General features: G+C 35.7%; 1 protein-coding gene across 7 annotated transcripts in view; it reads right to left on the bottom strand.

Annotated features, from left to right (window-relative positions):
- Positions 1 to 20,616, bottom strand: part of dop (microtubule-associated serine/threonine (MAST) protein kinase dop) — a 1,057,607-nt gene that overhangs the window by 14,940 nt on the left and 1,022,051 nt on the right. For 6 of the 7 annotated variants that reach the window (XM_083117694.1, XM_083117696.1, XM_083117699.1 and 3 more), the window contains 8 exons: positions 17,404 to 17,509; positions 15,798 to 15,919; positions 13,518 to 13,745; positions 12,259 to 12,709; positions 9,776 to 9,963; positions 9,031 to 9,245; positions 2,027 to 2,362; positions 1,678 to 1,743 (listed from right to left, as the gene is read on the bottom strand). In XM_083117694.1, the coding sequence (XP_082973820.1) occupies positions 1,678 to 1,743; positions 2,027 to 2,362; positions 9,031 to 9,245; positions 9,776 to 9,963; positions 12,259 to 12,709; positions 13,518 to 13,745; positions 15,798 to 15,919; positions 17,404 to 17,509 (1,712 nt within the window). The remainder of the gene's footprint in view (positions 1 to 1,677; positions 1,744 to 2,026; positions 2,363 to 9,030; positions 9,246 to 9,775; positions 9,964 to 12,258; positions 12,710 to 13,517; positions 13,746 to 15,797; positions 15,920 to 17,403; positions 17,510 to 20,616) is intronic. The other variant, XM_083117695.1, reaches the window with a different exon arrangement.

Genomic DNA, 20,616 nt, shown 5'->3' on the forward strand with positions numbered 1-20,616 from the left:
ACCCTCTCTGTGTACCCAAAGTGGAGTGTGTGTAGTTTAAGTTGATAATCACTGATCTGTTGAATTGTTATAATTCTGTTAAGCATTTAGCATAATGTGGAAAGAAATAAAGGCAATATAATGTATATCATACCAGATGGGACAAGGAAAAGAAAAGATTATCTGAGGAACATGCAATGTGGATAATTTGTTGTAGGTAGATGAAAAAGTGAATCATTGATGCAATAGATTCCATTCCCCTTACAAAGGTGGAATGAATGGTATATAGAAGTGTATTTGTAACACATGCATGGAAAATTGTTAAATTTTTACATCATCTTCATCATTGGGTCTGGATTTTTAGGTAAATAAATATTTCTCTGCATGTAAATATGAACATGCAACAGACTTACAATTCTGATCATGGTAACTAGAGCCAAAATACCAATTTTTATCTTGCAGAAATCACACATTTTACAATTTTTTTATACGTAAATACACATTTCTTAATATGTGACATAATTTTGTCTAGAAAATTCCAAGTAAATTTTATAATTTTGTAAAATGTTCTTAAATTGTGTGGAAAGGAATTGCGTTATTACAATTTTAATATCCTGGCAAAGACTGGCAACTATGCTCAGGTTCGATTCAGTTCATCTGATACTCAAAATTTAACATTCAATATCAACTTAACCACACAGCTAAGCTCCGAAACTTCTGAAGTTTACAAAGAAACTCTGCTACAAATACATTCCATATGTTGAAAAAATCAGTAAGTGTAGACGAAAGTTGACTGTTATGTGTAAACATATTTCTATTTTTCTCGCTGTTGATATCCTGATATAAAATGGATTTGCTCTGTATTCAGGATTTCTCAAATAAATAAAATAAATAAAAAAATAAAACATGTGTAAGATAATTTTGATATTTTGATGATGATATTTTATGATAAGAATATTTGGCAACATTTTTAAATTTTTATTACATATTTTCATATTTTTAGCACATTTTAACACCTATAAACCCAGGCCTTATGATCATTTTAATTTTTGTTAAACCTAAGGGAGAGGAGTCAATCTAGGTTTATTCTCAGTATTTGTCAGTTATATAGAATGCCTAATACAGATTCACTAATACAGTGGAACCCTAATTTTATATTTTCTTGCCTCAAATGTTTTCTCATAGTGTACATTTTTTGGCAACAGGCTATTGAAAAGTGTATACTGTATCCGTAATTTTGGAGTGTAATTTTTTTTTCTTGTTATTTTATACCTCTTTTCAACATCTCTTGATTAATTGTGATAATGAAGATGACTGGCTAAGGAACAAACACATGTTGATGCCTTACACAGGAATCGAATGTAGGTCCCCTGGATAAATAATCATTCCACTGTATTAGTGAAACTCCAATGACAAACATTCTTATTTAATAAGACTAGACACTACTGTACTTCTAGTTTATTACTAAATATTTTACACTATATTCATTGGCCTATTGATATTAATTCTGTTGAAATTTTACAATTCAAAAACCTAATATTACTTTATATTTTACATATAATACAGAATAATACACAAATATACACACGAAAATAAAATTTAAAAAAAGCTCTATTCACAGCAGTACATGATTAAAAAAAAACATCTTAAACTGCAAGTCCAAGCTTAAAAAAAATTAAGAGTCCAAAGCTAGCATACCAGAAATGGTGGTTTAGAATCACTAGGTAATACCGGTGCTGATAGTGGACAAGACAATATCAGAGGCTGAAAGAAAGAAAGGCACTATGAAAAAATCTGTTAAACTTTACTATACAACAAAAAGGAATAATAATAATACAAAAATGAAAACAGCAACTGATAAGCATCTCTGGCTCATGCATCACTAATTCAAAATTAATACTGAAGCTGCTCAAAATAATCCCAAGCAAAATAATTCAACTACAAAAAATAACAACTACAGCAAATAAGAACTTCTTTGAGGTTGTTTTATCTTAATGTATTTACAATCCGTAGCACCATAACAACCCAACACCAACTTAGCACTCACTTGCTGCATTTCGACACTGGCTCTTTTACTACTAATTCTTCGAAATAGCGAAGAAGTCTTTCTGCGCTTGTCTGGGTGATCTCGCTTTTGACGTCGCTGCCTATGTAAACTCCTCCTTGCCAGTTTGCTTTGCCATGGCTCTCGTTTTCGTCCTCCAGTTTTAATCGAAGTGTTCTCTAAAGGAGTTGACCTTAAGGTCACGTGGTCCCCTCCAGACAAGAGAAGCTGCAACACCTGAGTGTGGAAAAGTCCTTGGATAGCTTCACCATTAATGTGTGTGATGAGATCACCAGGTCTCAGGCCTGCTTCAAATGCAGGGCTTCCATCATCCACAGCCTATGGAATAGATTGTAAAAATTAATAACTTAATCTACTTGCCCTATCAAGGACAAACTAACAGACAAAATATGCTTTTTGGAAAGAATATAAATCCTAGATCCTACTTTACAGAAAATAGGATGAATGGTGCATTAACCTTTAGTCAATGACATTTCCCATGACCTGTAAACTCGTTGCTGACAGCTGGCACCAATCAACTTCTAGAAAACTACACATGATATTTTAGTTCTATGACCTACTCCAATCACAAAACAAGGGATGTGACAAAGCTGAAAATTTACCTATACCAATGTACCCACTGATAACACTGGTCAACAATGATTTTGTTAAATTAATAATTTTCACTGATTCTTGTGTTTTTTGGTATGCTGATTCTGAATATGAAGTCAGAATTTCTCTATCGGGCTCCATTTTTTGTAATGTGTTTACATTTCTGTTCTCCTTGTAGGCCATTTTTACCATTAATCTCCATTATAGTAGCAAAAGTACATGCATTACGAGTTCCAAAACATGAGTGAAAGTGACTTGCTTTGCTTAAAACGTTTCTGCGCAAGAGAGAATGAGAACAATGGCATTGTTGACAACAATGATAAAATACTGGTTTATTACCATCAGGATAAACAGAAATGGTAACATTTCAGTTGAAATTCAGTTCTCTTATGTTTGTGACATAAATAAGTTTGTTGGCTCTAATTTGTGCATATTTTGTGTTATGTACAGTGTAGTGTGTATATATTTAAAAATGCCTCATATAGGTGTTAACCACCCAAACAATTTCTGTTATATTTGCGATGAGTCAGTGGTGGGTCCAGAAGTAACAGTTGGGAGGGGTGAATTTCAGTTGAGTGCCTCACCTGGAAGCTTTTCTAACCTACACTTCCACTGTTTTATATAAACAATTTATCGTACTTTAAAAAGGAAACAAGCTGATTTCCATGTTCTAGAGATTATTGTTTCACAAAAATAGGTGTCCAGGGCTGGAATAGATGTTTTAACTGTGTGTGTGTGAATAGAAAAAAGTGTGAGTAGAAAATTAGATTAAGTCTATGCTAATTTATTGAACATGCATATTTTTCTGGAGCATAAATATGTATTTCTTGAATCTGTTTCGATGGGCAATCACGGGGATAGAGCTATTCTCTCAAGAGTTCTTTGCTTTGATCCCATTTTGGGCACCTTGCACCATTGTTAGGATCCAAATCTAAACTGTATGTCCAGTTGCGATTGACCTATCTGAGGATAAAGTTGATTTAAATCTAACTTTGAAAAATATTTTCAACATTAAATCTACGATAAAAGAATAAGTGTCACTTCAAAAACATTAGGCATAATAATATATCCGAAAACCTGCCAGTTGAGAGGGGATAATCCCTATTGCCCACCTCAGGAATCTGTGCCTGTTGCAAGTCAACTTCGAAATATCAAAAAAGAAACATAACTCCAGTGATTAGGAAATCATATGAACTATATTTTGGATGCAAAATAGATGACTAGGATAAATCTTCGGCCCTTCATGTGAGACACTGTTATGTGTGGCTGAAAGAGTTTGTCACATGCCTTTCAGAGTGCCCACGGTTTGGAGAAAACTATTGAACCACTCAACGGATTGCTGTTTTTGCATTACAAAAATCTCTGGAATAACTGCGAAAGCTAGGCCTCACAGTCCAGCCCTTCCCATGTTTGAATGAAGCTGAGGTGGCAGCAAGGGGATCATTCCAAGAATTTCCTCGGAAATCACAAGGCAGATAACTACAAAGAACTTGTTAGTGAGCTTCTTGATAACGAGAGAAACTGGGATGTAATATGTTCTTAAAAATCCATATGTTGGTCGAACATTTGGGGTTATCTCCCTCCAACAAGTGCAGTGCAAGTGACTAACCTTGAGAATGCTTCCATTAGGAAATATTCACCATGGAATGCCTTTACTAAGGTAAATGGAGCCCATGAATGTTAGAAGACTGCTCCTGAACTCTCAATAGAGATGTTCCTCAAGCTTAATAAGCTTAACACAGCCGAAAATCCTTTACAAGTATATTTTAGGCCAGTATACAGAATATGTGGCACATATTAGTTTCAATAAAGCAAGGTTATTTTGTTACAACAAAAAATGTGTATTACAAAAAATCTGAGCCTGATAAGAGTAAAACAGTAACCAGATTTGAAATCAGGAGAAAATATCCTATTAGAATAATCTTTTCTTTTTCACTTAACAGAAAAAAGTTAAAATTTGTTGTCCAGTGTAATTGTTGGAACTGATACCAATGCTGATATTTAACCGATTCCAATATATAAGATTAATCAACAGAAATGGAATGTTATTTTCATTCTTTGAAATGCAAGATGAATTCCTGTTCTTAATATTGGAAATTTAATGCTGGGAGATTCAACTTCAGAAACACGAGAGTTTGTAAGCACTTCTGGAAGTAACCTACTTCTTGTCTTATCGCAAATCTGTCCAGCAACACTGAAGACTCACTCATTGAATACTGATGCAGCAGGTATGTCCAAGTAATTGCTTGCCACTTGCTTCAGGTTTGGATACTCATTTTTGAATTTCCAATACAACAGTGGAGCCTGGTCACGTGGAATAGTTGTTTTCAGCAATGTAATGTTTGTTCCATTTCTGATTTTAAAGACTCCACAGTTACGAAGATCCATTAACCTAATTTTCAATTAATCTTACAAAATTAAAATATAAAACTTATTAGAAGGTAAAACTCTAGTATTATCGGTACCAGTTTAAATATCAGATTTTTTGTTGATACCGATGCATCAATTTCTGCTGATATATTCATACACTGGTAATAGTCTTTGGCACATCCCTACATCCAAGAGGCATGTGAAAATGTCCTTCCTTTTCCTCTCACTACTATGGGATGGATCTTTAACCAACATTTTTTCCTGACATATTTCACTTTTACATGTAAGAATAAGAACAAAACAACATGCAACAATTAGGTGTCCAGAGGAGACAGCCCAATATTCAAAATTTCTTGAAGTTTTGAAAATGTTACATAATTTCAGTATTTTTTCTCAAACTGGAAGACAGGCATTATATACTCAAAGAGTGGTCTTTTGTCATGCTTTCTTCCAAATTTGTTCCATCCAGTGTCCATAGAGCCAATGCTAGAAGCAAAATTCTGGAAACTGTTTCTATGTCAACATTGCTACTCTATGTCAACACTGCTACTCTAATACATTGTTATAAATTTTCCCCCAAGAAGTATCAGCCTATTTTCAATGAAACTTTGCCAGACCCTGTGGCTGAGTGGTTAGCACATCATGCTGAGACACCAAGGGTCCCGGGTTCGAATCTCACTCGGGCATGGTTGTTTGTGAATGTCCATTCATCAATTTCATCATTTCATCACTCATCCCCATCTTCGCAAATTAGCCAAGAGGCACAAAAACCGAAGTAAAATAAAAAAAATCAAAATCAATGAAACTTTGCATGGTCGTAAGAATGTACCACTGCTACATAGTACATTATTAATTCACTTTGGTCTATTGTGGAGGCCACAGGGGCATGCCAAATACCAATTTTATTTTTTTATTTTCTTCTTCCTTAACACTCATTATTGGGAAGCACAATGTATAAATTTCACCTCTGGTTAAAGCCCTGTCATTCACGAAAAAAAAAATCATCTCTACAACAATTAATTATCAAGCTACGATTTTTTTTCATACATCGCGGCAAGTTTGACGCTTGAAAGTTCCTGTTCGGAAAGGCTATTGATGCGCACGAGGCTTCGTTGGCTAAAGGTTAATATCAAAGGCCATTCTTCTTCCCAGTCCATCTTCACAACCAAAAGCTAACAGAACTTTGGTAACTGGTATAGATACTAAATCATAAATTATTGTCTTCCTTTCTTCGCATTCTATTAACCCTATGTTGGTTGCACGTGGTCTCTAGTTCTGGGTATGTGGTTTTAACATTGACATTTATCAATGAATGTTTTGTCAAAACTCTTTCTCTGCCTAGCAGAATTTCTGACCTTCCTTCCTTTACCCCATGATTTTGTTTTCAATGTTAGTCAGATCTTTGAGCCACTAGAGGGGGGGGTTCCAAAGCCCTGAGTCCATGTGCGACCAACGGCAAACCCAGTTTTTACTGACAACCTGGTCTGTTGTTCCATGTACAACTAACAAAGACTGCCTTATTTGTTTATTTGTGATTTCTATTAAACTGTGATATTTGAACAATAGCTGAACAGTTGGGTGTAAAAATATGAACAGAGGGTAAGAAGAGCAGATAAAATAAGGTAAAGTGTTCCCCTGTGCTTAGCACCATGCCATGAAGGCGTATAGGGAATGTGGGGGTAACGCCCCACACTTTCTTGATACGGTCGTGAATGGGGGTGATGTGATCAGATAAGTACAGTTATTATTTCTCGAAATTTGGAGGTAAAGTGTTTCAATAAATGGACAGTTTGATTCAGATGACCATTGAGACCATCAGCGTAACATTTGCAGGATTGTCTTGAAAAATTAAAAATACTTTCAATCACCAGTTATTTTATTTGCAAAAAAACCCTCATTTTCCCAATTGCCTCCTCAATAGCACTGTGGTACTCTGTAATCAAGGGTTCATGGGTTCAATACCTGGTGGAGGCACATAGTAGTTCAGATACCACTATAAACTGTAGGTCTAGTCCCGATTAACTTTTCTGTGCAATGTGGACTTAAAATGAAAACTCCAGAACTCATTTTTACAATTTTATGGGCGCACATGTAACATTGAAATTTCTGTTATGTGGAATATTACATATTTATTTTGTCCTGTGCGAGACACGTGCAGTGGCACAGTGTGAAGTACATATTCTAGTCTGATCCTCATTTGTGCCTGTTTGCCTTTTCTAGCGGTGTGGGGAAGGGAGGGGTATGTGCATCACATGTTCATGTTTTTCACTTGTTTACTTTGCCTGTAATTATCATCAACAATTCTTAATTTACCCAGTAATGTGTGCTACTATGATGGTGTACAGTATTCCGGGACAAGCATGTGGCATTTCAGCTATCAATGAAGCTCGTACCAGTGTACAGCCTGAATGGTGCATGCTACATTGAAAATTCAAAGCACTGTAGATCAAAACTCACCTATTTGTAACAATTTTCTGCTCTTTTCATTTCTCGGTATGTGCACTAATAAAAGAGTCGCCAATGGGACCAGACTTTTGAATCACCCTGCATTTCTAATAACTGGGAATGTAATCAGCTTCATGTATGTTAATTCAAAAAATATTGTATTTCATTTCTGTTAAGACTTTTAATTTTGAATTACATGAATTTGTCTATCAAAATATGATATCCTAACCTAGCCTACCCTTGATCTTCTTAAAAGTTCGCACAACCACTTTTTGTAGATGCAAAATAATCTAACACAGATATTTTCAGTGGTTTTTATTTTATGTGACATTTTGTCCTGGTTTCCAAGAACTTTTTCAAGCTTACACCAAGATACACATACAACACACAACCTCACATGGCTAGTCACTCTACACTTTTAGATCCTGTTGAGCTTGACTCTAGTCTGGTGCTGTTGGGAGCAGTGACGTGGTGTAGCATAAGTGGGAGGGCTCCTCCGGGTGTCCGATGGTGAAATACCACTACTTGGTCTGTTCTGGGAAACCAGGACGAAATGTCGCAGATAAAATAAAAAAACACTTAAAAATACGTGTGTTAGATTATTTTGCATCTACTCTACCCTAACATAACCTAACCTAATATTGAGTACTAGTGTATGTATGACATAATTTTTTGAAAAAAATTAAAAGACCAGTTTTTGAGAAAATGGCTACCGAAGTTTTCTTGACACTGCCTTCAATTGTTTATTTACCAACATAGGCATGCCATATCTCATGTGAAAGAGCTCTTCAAAACCTTTCCAACACCAACACCATTTGAATCGGTTCTATAGGTGATCTGATTGCCAAAATATTGCAATTTAAAGTTAACAAGATGTTAAAAAAAATGGTCAAAATCACACAGTTTGCACCACTGTAATTTCGAAAATACACATTATATGGACCTACTACAACTTTGCATATTTTTCTACCTCAGGTGGCTCTTTCAGTGTGGCAAATTTCAAATGAATGAAAACATGCGAGGTTGAAAAGTGCCTCTTCATTGGTTGATTTCAAGCGGACCAGCCCACATTCAGATTCTCTGTTAGATTGATGTGGTACAGTTGCAACGAATTACTTATTAATGTTCTGAACTCAACTTTTAATTGTTACAATGGTTTAACATCAGCATCAAAATTTGTGGGAATAAATACGAACACCTGCATCAGTATGGGTATCAGTTCAAAGTGGTATTGGGTCAGCCTTACTTTATACCCATTTATAAACTAAAGAGCAAAATTTTGCCCTAAACAACAGGTTAGTTAGAATACTAGATCAGTAAACTAATCGTATGTTTTACCATTAAACTAATGTACCAATATGCTTGCATCACCTAAAATCAACAGAGTACATGTCATTTGGTATAATTTCATTGTAATAAATTTACTGTATTACAGTAAGATCTTGTGAAGTAAAAATCACAATCCTCCAAAACACTTTTAATAAAAACAAATACATAAACAAGACCTTAAAAAATGTACTCTTGCAAAAAATTATATCTGCAGTTTTACCATTTTTAGAAAACAAAGAGCAAGTACTCACCATAACTAAATGGTGCATAGTGTAAAAATCGGTGTCTCCAAAGTACACTCTGATGGTATGGACTGTGAAGCCAAATCCCCTGGGTCCTCTTCTGATAATTATGGGTGGTTTCAAGCTTGTCACAAGTGGTGACAATTCACGGCAAGGTGAAGTATCCCGAGAACTGGCTGTGCTGGAACCACCAGGTGATTGGATGGGTTGTGGAGGACTGTCATCTGCAGAAGAAAAAGAAAATGTTTAAGTGGAACAGAAGCTCTAAGGAAATCAGCAGTGTAGTTATGCCAGAGCACTACTCCGGTATTATTTTATGCAACAAAGTTGCACTTTGCCTCTCAAAACAAGAAAAAATACTTAGCTTCTAAATTAATAAATGATTAAATGAATGATGGGCAAATACACTACAGTTATTTTTCACTGGAAAATGGTGAAAAAACTTGAAATGTGGGAGAATGTTATGTTAAATTTGGGTTTCACTGCAATATATCAATGCCTTACCCAGGTTTCAAACCTTGAACCTATGACTTCATAGCATACTACACTTACTGCTTGATCACCAAGATCAGCAAGTGTAATAATAGTGAACTCAGTACATGTTATTATGTTGCACAATAAGTTTTGTCAGCAACTTCAGCTCAAAAGAGGAGAATAACCCTTTAAACTATTTATAATATACATGAACATACAGTAAGACTGAAGAGATATAGAATGTGAATTTTGTTTCCAGCCATACAGATTGTAATCTTACCTGATGGGATCATTAGCGAGAGACCAGAAGCTGAAGCACTTTTAATAACTGCTCTTGAACGATGCTTCACACAAGGAGAAATTGGAGGAGCTGATGACACTGACATGCGACTGGCATGACTATCAGAAGATATTTTCCCTCTTTCATCCACAGGTGAGAGTTCTCTGATGTGGTCTGGAGTTCCAACACTGAAAAGCATTTGCTGGGATTGTACATGTGTCAACATACAATTTCAACAATAAAAGTCTGTAAACAATATGCATGCCATGGAAGATACATATATTTCATGCTTTGTGTTGTAAATCTTTTTACAGTTTTGACCCTTAATCAGGTAAATTTCACATGTTTATGCAATAAACTCCAAGTACAAGTACGATCTTTGAAGAATATTTTCAATGTTCTGGCATTACTTTCTGAAGAATCAAAAATAAAAATTCTGTAATTCTGTGAATAATTTGCAAAAACTTCAAAGATACCATATTTATGGTTGTATAATGCACCCTGGTTTTTGATAGGGAAATGTGACAAACAATTATATCTCGTATATAATGTGCAGTATAATTGAGGTGCAAGAAATGACTTTCTTAGTTGTAGGAGTTGCATGCATGAATTCCACCAGAACGGACTACTTTTGTTGGTGTAGCAGAACATTACATTACAATGTGAAAAATTTTGACTTTTATATGCAGTTTTGCTAGTTTCCTCTTTACGTTTCTAAAAAAAACTTCAAAATATATACTTTTTCCATGACTAACGTAACATATATAGGAGGTGCATTCAGGACCTTCAAATTAGCAGTTAGCAGTAAATGATTTCTTCCATTAAGGCATTTACACACTCCAAATATGTCATATTATTTGACCAGTAATACATTTTAATTATTATCTTCTTTTTCCATATCTTTTCGTTCATCCAAAGTACCATAACAATCATAATGTTCCTTCATTTTGTGATGAGTTTGTTTCAACCGCATTGCACGTTAGTGTCGCCATCTTGAATGGAATACTGTTGCCATATTCAGAAACTGCAGAATTTAAGCTTTACAATGATATATAATATGATATGGTTCCGTAAACACAAAAAATCAATGCGGGTGTCACAAAATCATGGAATGACCATGTACGGTTTCATGTTGGCTGTCCGAATTATTCCGTGCATAATACGTTCCACAGATTTTGGTGACAAAAATTTTGTAAAAAAGTGCACATTATACATGAGTAAATACGGTATTTCAATTCTCTGTTTTAGATGAGCTGTCTTATTCCTAGATTTAGAATGAAGTTTTCAGCTGACATGAATATCTCTACTCTTTCCTGAATTCTATTACACACAATTCATGCTAATAAAATACTCTGTAGAGGCACTTTTCAAATTTATGTATTATGTAATTCTGGGTTCAGTGAATTAATTCAGATGGAGATGAATATTTCTGCTGATTCTAGTTGTTTCCAACCAAGGAGATCAATATTATATTCAGTTCACTAATACACCTAGTTACATCACACAATACTGGATAATACATGATAACCAAACTCTTAAAAAATCCACAGGGAGAAAAATAGAGTTTTGATAGATAGGCTAATTGTAAATGAGCCTACAGTTTAAAGGGAGATCCAACCTACTGTGTACTGTGCCTCCCCTGGTGATCGAACCCAGCACCTCTTGAATACAGGGTAACAGCATTACCACTACACCACCAGGTTGGTCCCAAATGCACTTTTATACAGGCATTTTGTGATATTGTAAGATTCATGAAGTTAAAAAAAATGGCTTTCAGTCAATACAGATGTCAGCAATTATCAATGGCTTTTGCATGAGATCTCATAAGCACAAAAAATACTGTTAAATATACCTGATTGGCAGGGTTTGACACTGGGTTTTGATATTTTGACATTATTTGGCAACTACTGCATGCCAAAGGTGACAGCTTTGTCACCACACATGATTCAATAGCAGAAAATCATTAATGCAGTATGAATTTAAATACCTCTCGTAAGGAGAGGTGAGCGTAAGAGTTTGAAATTTTGAAGGACCACTACCTCCATTGTCCACAGGTCGATGGACTGGTTGCAACAGTCCTCTGAAATTCATAGACTATTGTCTGGAAAAAGATACCAGTGTTCAGTTTTGTAATATAATTTAATGTTAATTTGCTTGCTAGATGGCAGTGATATGCTGCCACATGAAGTATTAATCATATGCATGACGTAAGACTCATTGTCCATCTGTGTAAGAGCAAGCACAGCACAGCCACAAGTGGTGGTACTCCGTGTTCTTACAAACTGCTTTTTTGTGTAATGTCCGAGTTATTACAATGCATTTTTGTAATAGTTAGCTGCGTTATTTCATTCATTCAACCAATACAGGATCAACACACTGCTGGACTTGCGTAAGTTATGCCAAGTGTTTGTATGGTGTAATACCTTCGATCTACCAGATATCAAAGATCTAGTTTGGAACTCTAAATAATTTTCCAGACTTACCTGTTTCGGTCGTCTTCCACTGAAATTGAGAATCTCGGAAGTGCTTCTCTGCTATGCAGTCGTCGTCGTCTTTGAATTTGCGGAGATACATCCTCACTTTCAGTCTGGGATGATTCTGGTGTACTCTGCACTGGAGTTTCAGGATTTCCAACCATTTTCCCATGCCCATGGTCGCTGCTGGAGTCTAACAACTCCTGAGTTCTTTCAAGCTCTGGTGTGTCAATAGTACTACCCACGTTGGAAGGTGGGGATTCTGAATGGTCCGACTGTCCGGAATCGCCTCTTGAAACTGGTTTTCGTGGAGTCTCCCCTTCTCCCTCTTCCGACATCCCCTGTCGTGTCTGAACTTTTCGATAGCGAGTGGAGCATGATGAAAATGATGCAAATAGAGGTGAGTCATCAGTATCATCCGTGTCTTCGCCAATGTCATGATTATAACGATCAATACGTGCTGAAAAGAAAAGTTCTGTCATAAGCCGATGCATGCTTCAGGTAGCTACTTGACCAGGTAGCTTGTGCTAGTATTTTCGATCTAACCACATGCATAAAATAAGCTAGTGAATAAGGAATAAGGTAACTGCTGTTGCATTTTTTTTCAGGACAATACCATATGTGTGTTAATATTCTTTCCTGTCTGAGAAATTGCACTTGAATACAATATATTCAAAACATTTTTCTGTCATTAATGCATGAAGATATCTTTCACTTCCTTCACATCAATACATCTGCATATACAGAACTAAATGCATGGGATAAAATCCTATACTTTAGTTTCATTTATGAAATCACACGGTAACAATGCCAGATGTATTGCTAATCACCATTTCTATATAAGTGTATTGGTAACACAGTTAAGTTCCTTGTTTAGAAATTCATGACATGTAATAAGAAAGTAAAATATACATGTATGAAAAAGGAAAATAACTAAATCTGTGAAACAGATTACATAAGAATATGTGAAAAAATAATTTTATGATTGCTACTTTTAAGATCAGTTCACTTTCATTTTTATGAAATGGAAAGGTACATTCTCAATTGAATTGTACAAATTCAACGTCATGAAAAATTGAAGATGCCACTTCTATACTATTCACATACGAAAGTATAATGAAGTATCAAGGCACCTTCTTTCCCCAGATTTAGTTGTCTGGCCAAGAGATTAGATGAAAATTGACAGAAGGCAATTTACCAGTTAGGCATGCTCATTATAACTTACAGCAGAACAGGTTTCATGCATATTACATCGGAAGAAAGCTTACTGTCAAAGTAACTCGTGTCTTCATCATGGTCAAGCTGTGGAACAAATTCCGCCTTTTGCCTCAAGAGTGAATTCCAATCCAGTCCTAAGAAATACGAATGTTCCTTCACTTCTTGTGAACCTCCTGTTCCCAATCGATCTCTAGCATTTTGTTGAAGTAGTGCTGTAATTATATCTTTGGCTTCTGGCTGAACAGGCCAATCATCATCATCAGGCCACTCAATGTCATCTAACAAATATATTAAAATCAGTATTATTAAAATTTAAATATCCACACATATACAATGCACACATTATTTCTAATGGTCATGACCACATTATTTTATGAAAAAAAGGGGGAAAAAATGAAAATATGGGACTTCAAAATAACATGAACCTTATTACATTTTCCAAAAACGTTTAGGTGTTAATTTCCTTGAATGCTTTTCATTTTAGACAGCATTAAACAAACTTTGAAGCACACCAACCACATTTTGTTCAACAATGCATAAAAGCCTTATGAAATAAATAATATATTGCAGCAAACCATGCCATTATTTTTCTTACATACAGAACATACATTTGATTTGATTTGCTTCATTTTACTTCGTTTTTTTGTGCCACTTTTGGCTAATTTGAGAAGATGGGGATGAGTGATGAAATTGATGAATGGACACTCACAAATATCCATGCCCAGGCCAGGATTCGAACCTAGGACCCCTGGTGTCATAGCGCGATGTGCTAACCACTCTGCCACAGGGGCTGACTTATATACAGAACTTGAGTTTGTGTTGAGTACACTGGCACACAGAAATATAATATTTTGATTCTAACCATGTGTGGTGATTTTCCCTGTTGAAAACATTTACATTTGTATTTCGCCATTCAAATCTCCCTAATTCAGGATGTTCCACCCCTGTTCCAGTTTGCTACCTACATCTTCAATTGTCGGTTAGAAAGTTTAACTACGCAATTCCAAATGGCAGCACTGCTACCCAGGGCACCAAGGCTTGCAACAGAAAGTGTTGGCAGTCATCGCCCAAGAGTCTCGCAGCTTCGAGGCTGAAGCCAGCCAGTTACTCATCCTTCCCCCATGGAGTGCACAGTGAAGGATGTTGTAGTTTCGAATCAGCTACTGCATACTATGCACGGACGACCAAGTGAGTGAGAACATGGACAAAATTTGTAGTTATGTCGTAGCCGCTGATAGATTTTCTACATGAAGCTAAGAAAGAGAACTTCATCAAAAAGTCAGTATATTTATGCTGTACGAGATTTATGAGATGCCCAAGTACCGTTAACGTCATCAGCTCCTGGACCTCCCGTGCATTTCCAAAGAAATTACAGAGTAGAACATCACACATGGGAACACTCCATTAAGTACAAAAAAATGCAAATTTTTAAGCTTAATCCAAGAACGTAGTTTACTTTTGCTATGATGCTAGAGGTCCTGGGTTTGAATCCTGGCCTGGGCATGGGTGTTCTTTGTATCTCTTTTCATCAATTTCATCATATCATAACTCATTCTCATGTTCACGATTAGCCAAAAGTGGCAGAAATGTGAAGTAAATGCACCAAATCAATCAATCAAGAATGTACTTTACTTATAAAGTAGCAGAGATGGGGAATCTGCATAATTTCACAGTTTCAACATTCATTCATATACTGTTTTGAATTATGTTATTAAATACAGATATAATTTTGCTCTAAGTGATTAGTAATCTTATCTACTTTCAGCAATAATAGGAAAGAACATTGATATTTTTCCACTTTTTGGGGGAAGTTTTTTTGTTACTCTTTCAATCTTTTAACTAAGATAAATTGGTAGTTTTCAAAATTTGATGAACAAAACTTTCTGGTATGCGTATGTTTTATTTGAAGATTGGTGACATCGGTGGCATGAGGTATGAAATATATATTGTTTTATGGTCATGTTGAAATGTCATGTACTATGTGAAGAGAGCTCATGATTGTAAAATTGGCAGCTCAGATTAATGGGGAGAAAGAGTAGACACATGGATTGTAGCATTTATTATTATTATTATTACTATTAATATTATTACATGTGTAAGTTTTCTTATTTCTATGTTGCTTTTCTGCCACTTTTGGCTAATTGAGATGATGAGGATGGATGATCATAAATGAAATTGATGAAAGGACATTACAAAGGAACTGGATTGACAAGATTGCAAGCCAACCATTCAACATGATCAGCCACAGAGGTGGCTGATTGCAGTTGCTGTTGGTGTTGCTACTTTTGTGTGCTTGCCTGTTGCAAATATATTAATTTTACTTTACTTACCATTAACAGTATGAGCAAAAAGTTCTTCTGGAGTATCCCCGAAGAATGGTACACAACCAATTAGAAATTCATAGAGAATTATACCCATTGACCACCAGTCAACAGGTTTCCCGTAACCTTGTCTGAAATAAAATAAGAAAAATAAAATATTAGTTTTTCCCCTCAATCTGTCCTTTTGACAGGGTTCTGATCCCAGTCTACTAAGATCATGAAAGGAAGGAATCAAAGTAGAAACAAACAGAAATACTTTTGTTTTGAATCAAAGATATGGTTGCTTTATTTCCCCCTCTCTGCAGCCTAACTGCTTAATAGAGCATATGAGGCATTGCAGATATTAAGGGGTGAACTGGACAAAGATTGCTTTTTACTAATTTATTTATTATTGTTGTATCATATACATTGAAGACTGCAGGAACTCATGCAACATCTGACAGGAGTCTGTCTGCCTTGCCTCCAAACTCTGAAATCTGCTTTAGAATAGGACAGACATTTGGAAAACTGCAGATTCCCACAACTGTAGTTTGTGAGTTTACCCTTAATATCTGCAACACCTCATATTTTCATGCATTTGGTATGGATAAACAAATATTAACCTATTAAATAAGATTGTTCAAAAAATTGAAATTTTGTATAATTAAGGAGAAAAAGTTAATGAGAAGAATTTTGAAATAGAGAAATACACATCTATAATTATGGTAAAGTTCCCCATGCATATAACACAGGGCCATGAAGGCACATTTAGGGGATGTGGGGGTAGGGGACCACATATTCTCGACCTCCGCCATTTTGGAGGTGATGTGATCAGCATCATGCTCTGGCCACTTTAACCACAGGGTTGCCCCTAGGTACCCATTGATTTGACGCTGGGTGAGCCCCAGAGCTGATTTATGTGGGGACAAGGCCAGAAAAATTCCAACCTTACATCACCCACCAAGGGAATCAAACCTGGGTTTCTCGTGTGGCAGTCCGATGCCCTACCAATTAGACTACCATGGCTCTATAACTATGGGCATAGTAATAATCATTCCAGTTGCTGCAGCACTGAGAACAAGCAGAACGGTGCATGATGGGCATGGGTATCAACAAGAATGTCATTGGCGGATTGCAACAATGCATTCATACATCTGCCCTTTTCTCGTTAATGGCTCATTTGTGGAGCCATGCTGACTCCAACTATTCTGCTTCTCCCAGTGCATATTCTTCACCCTTTCAGTTTGTACCACCACTTCAGAATCACCATCTTTCTTGGCAAAACTTAATATTTCAATATGATATGAACTCTGAATGCAATCGATACCACTTTAGAAGAACAAATGTTGCTGCTGTAATTATCCACAACACAATGAAGATTGATGGTACCATGGAGCCTTGATTTTACGTTTTTCAGGGGATCAAAGTGAAGAAACTTAAAATGTGGGAAAATGTAAAATCCGGGAAAATTCTATAGCACATTACTTTATTAGGATCAAGAAGATTGAATGTATATTGCAAGAAAATGTAAAACCGAGGAGCATAAAATTGGGGTTCTACTGCATTTTTCAAATATAATTTATTAGCTAGAAAACAGATAGTAATAAATCGTTGTAGGTCATAAAACCTTACTCACCTTAAAATAACTTCTGGAGCAATGTATTCTGGTGTTCCAAAAACTTGCTTATCAGAAAACTGCCTTGTTTCACGATCAATGTACCCCTCATATAAATTTGTTGCCACTGAAAAACAGATAGGTACAATTTTCAGTAATTTATTAGAGAATTTATAGTTTTACATTATTTTAGCTGTTACAACACATGGTTTAAAAATGTTTAAAAATTAGAAAACAAAATACATACTCGCTGAATGTACTGAAGAAACAATAGAATTCTTGTTTGCCCATGTTACTAGAAGAATAACACACTGTTCATTTCATTTAAGATGCTCAATTAGTTTTACTGATTGACCTTGCTTCACTATAGTTTATTAGTATGAGAGGTAAATGTTGTTGGATTGTAGGTACCATATATTATAGGAATGGGACAGATTAATTGGTACTCTATCGGTATTGGCCGAAATAGGCATATCAGGTACATATCTTATCATCTGCCATTCTGCTATAATTTTTATGGATAATCTCCATGCCCTACTTTTTTTAAAAGTAAATGTCTAAATATGCAACTTCTTTTGCACTGCAGTAACTTGGAAACAAACCTTTATTAAGGAGGACAATTAACTGTTCAGCTTCTTCAAGGGCAATTTGGAATTTTATATCAGGTCTGTAGAATATCGGTAATCGGTAAATTTTATGTCAGTACTTTATCAGTATTGGCCAAAATTTCATATCGGCCCATCCCTAATATATTATATCTATTAGTTGCAAAACATTTTCCTCACCATGTGCTAAATAGTGTCAAAGAGGGGTGAAACCAAAGTTTTAAATCATATTTTTGTGGGAAATTTTATTATTTTTCAGGTTTTTTTTTGTTTTGCACCTTATTCCCCCCAAGTAATCTTCTCAAACATGGTATTTTGTGGTACTTAAATTCAAGTATCTAGGTTACGTAGCCCATTGTAGAACCAATAGCCTACTTGCAAATAGGTGGCAACACTATATTTTTCTTAGTGTGTAATATATTTTAATTTTCTTTATGATAAACTATGAGACAATTTCACATACACTTAGAACAATTGTAGGTACATAGCAGAAGTATAGCTGGGGAATTTTTCTATTCACATTAGTTTATTATGGGGGTTGCAAGGGCTCCCTAAAAAGGCATATCTTCAGTGAAATACCCTTTCTTGCTGATTGCACCTGTATCGAGATGGGAGTTCAAATTTAATTTTGAATATATCAACATAAGATCTGTCATCATTAACCCATTTATGCCGGAGGTTGAAAATTTTGAATTTTTGCATGAAATTCACATATGTTAGCTAGAAATATATTAAAAAAAACAAAGAATTGAAGAAAACATACTTTTATCTAATCCCATTTATGGGTTATGTGGCATTCCAAAAATGGAACAATAGGCAAAACCATTACCATTTTGCACAATGTAAAAAATCCTGGATTTTGTCTCGGAATGTTACTATTCAGTGTGATATTCAACTGAACACTTGACATGTAAGGCAACATCACATTTTTCACATCAAAATGTGGTGTTCTTATGACATTGAGCACAGCGTGTTTGCTTTCCTTGCTTGATGATCACATGATTCATGCCGTCATAACGTGAATCAATGTTGTGCTTCTGAGAAGGTCTTCCTTTGCAGCCAGGTTCTGCAGGATGGCCATGGGTCTCCAGATAATGACATGCCACATGACGACGAAACTCCAGAAGATCGATTGGTTTTGCGTCATATGTTTTATGCAGTTGCCAAGCATTTCGTAAGACCAGTTCCAAACAGAACAACAGAGGGCTGGAGTACCATTTCTTGATACGGATTGATGTTCGATACTTGCCAATGTTTTCATCAGCTCTGTCTATGATAAATTTATTATACACTGTGATCATGTGTGGCTGCTGAACCTGTATTTTCTTCTTCTGTTTCTGAGAATAACGACTGACAAGACACAAAGGATAGACACCAGCACCAGATGATGCAACAGTCACAACATGGTTGTGATGGCATCTGCAGACAATATTGCCTTTGCCATCACTATGATAATCAAATGCACCTCTTTCTTTTATCTTTAGAGCATCGTCTGATTCCAGTAGAGCTTTGTCAATGTGATCTTTTCTCACTGTATCTGTTGCCTGATGACCCAGGCAACTAAACTTATCAAGTAATTCAATACTGGTGAAAAAGTTATGGAACACAAAACGGTATTGTTCAGGGTGCTCCTCTGCAAGTGCCTCAAAAAAAGGAAGGACAGCGGATGCACCAACACCATAATACTCATATTTGGTGTTCGGGTTTTTACCCTGATACGGCTGAAACCAGCAAATGTAGCCTAGACATGTTGCACCACACCAAAACTTGTAGCCAAACTGAATTGGCTTTCCCCAAATAAACTGTTTGCACTCGTGACGACCAAAGTAAGAAACCATGGATTCGTCCACACAAAAGCATGTTTCGTTTGGAAGAAATTTCATACATCTCTCATTTAGTTTGTTTATGAGACGTCTCACCTCAACTTTGCAAACTTGGCCCTTGGGGCCAAATTTGCATTGTCAGCAACATGCAGATTAGAAAATATAGTTTCAAAGCAGTCACGTCTCATGGCACCAGTAACAACTACATTATGTTCAAGTGATAGTGGTTTTGCCTGTGTTCCAAAAATGGAACAGGGAAATTTTCAAGCCTATAACTATTACAAGAGCAATAACTGCTACATTTTCTTGTTACAGCCTGATAGATTAACTAGCACAGTAGTAACATGGAAAAATTTACAAATTTAGGGTGTAATGAACTAACGTTATAGTAACCTGTCTTTGGATGGATGTTCAAAAACCTTCTCGAAAATACAAATCAATTTTTCACATCATCCCTGCAGCTCGGTATTTGCATCAGTGACTAACTCTGTGAACTAGGTTATATCATATACCCTTATGAAATAGGTTAACATGACAAATCAGACAATAATGACGACTCTGAGCAGTGGGCTACAAATAACTTCAACTGATGTTCCAATTAAGGAACACTAGGCATAAATGGATTAAAAACTACCATATTGTATACCATGTGTTTGGGCTGTGCCGTCCTATTATAATATAAAATGGAATTGCATGCTTCATTTTTTTACAATCACAATATTTTCTTCTAATATTATTTCTAATATCTGGTGGATTTATTTGAAAACATATTACTCTTCTCATGAAAAATTTGTTACCTCATATTA

Source organism: Lepisma saccharinum, chromosome 2, assembly GCF_977018435.1.
Source record: "Lepisma saccharinum chromosome 2, izLepSacc3.1, whole genome shotgun sequence".
In the NCBI taxonomy this organism is placed as follows: Eukaryota; Metazoa; Arthropoda; class Insecta; order Zygentoma; family Lepismatidae; genus Lepisma; species Lepisma saccharinum.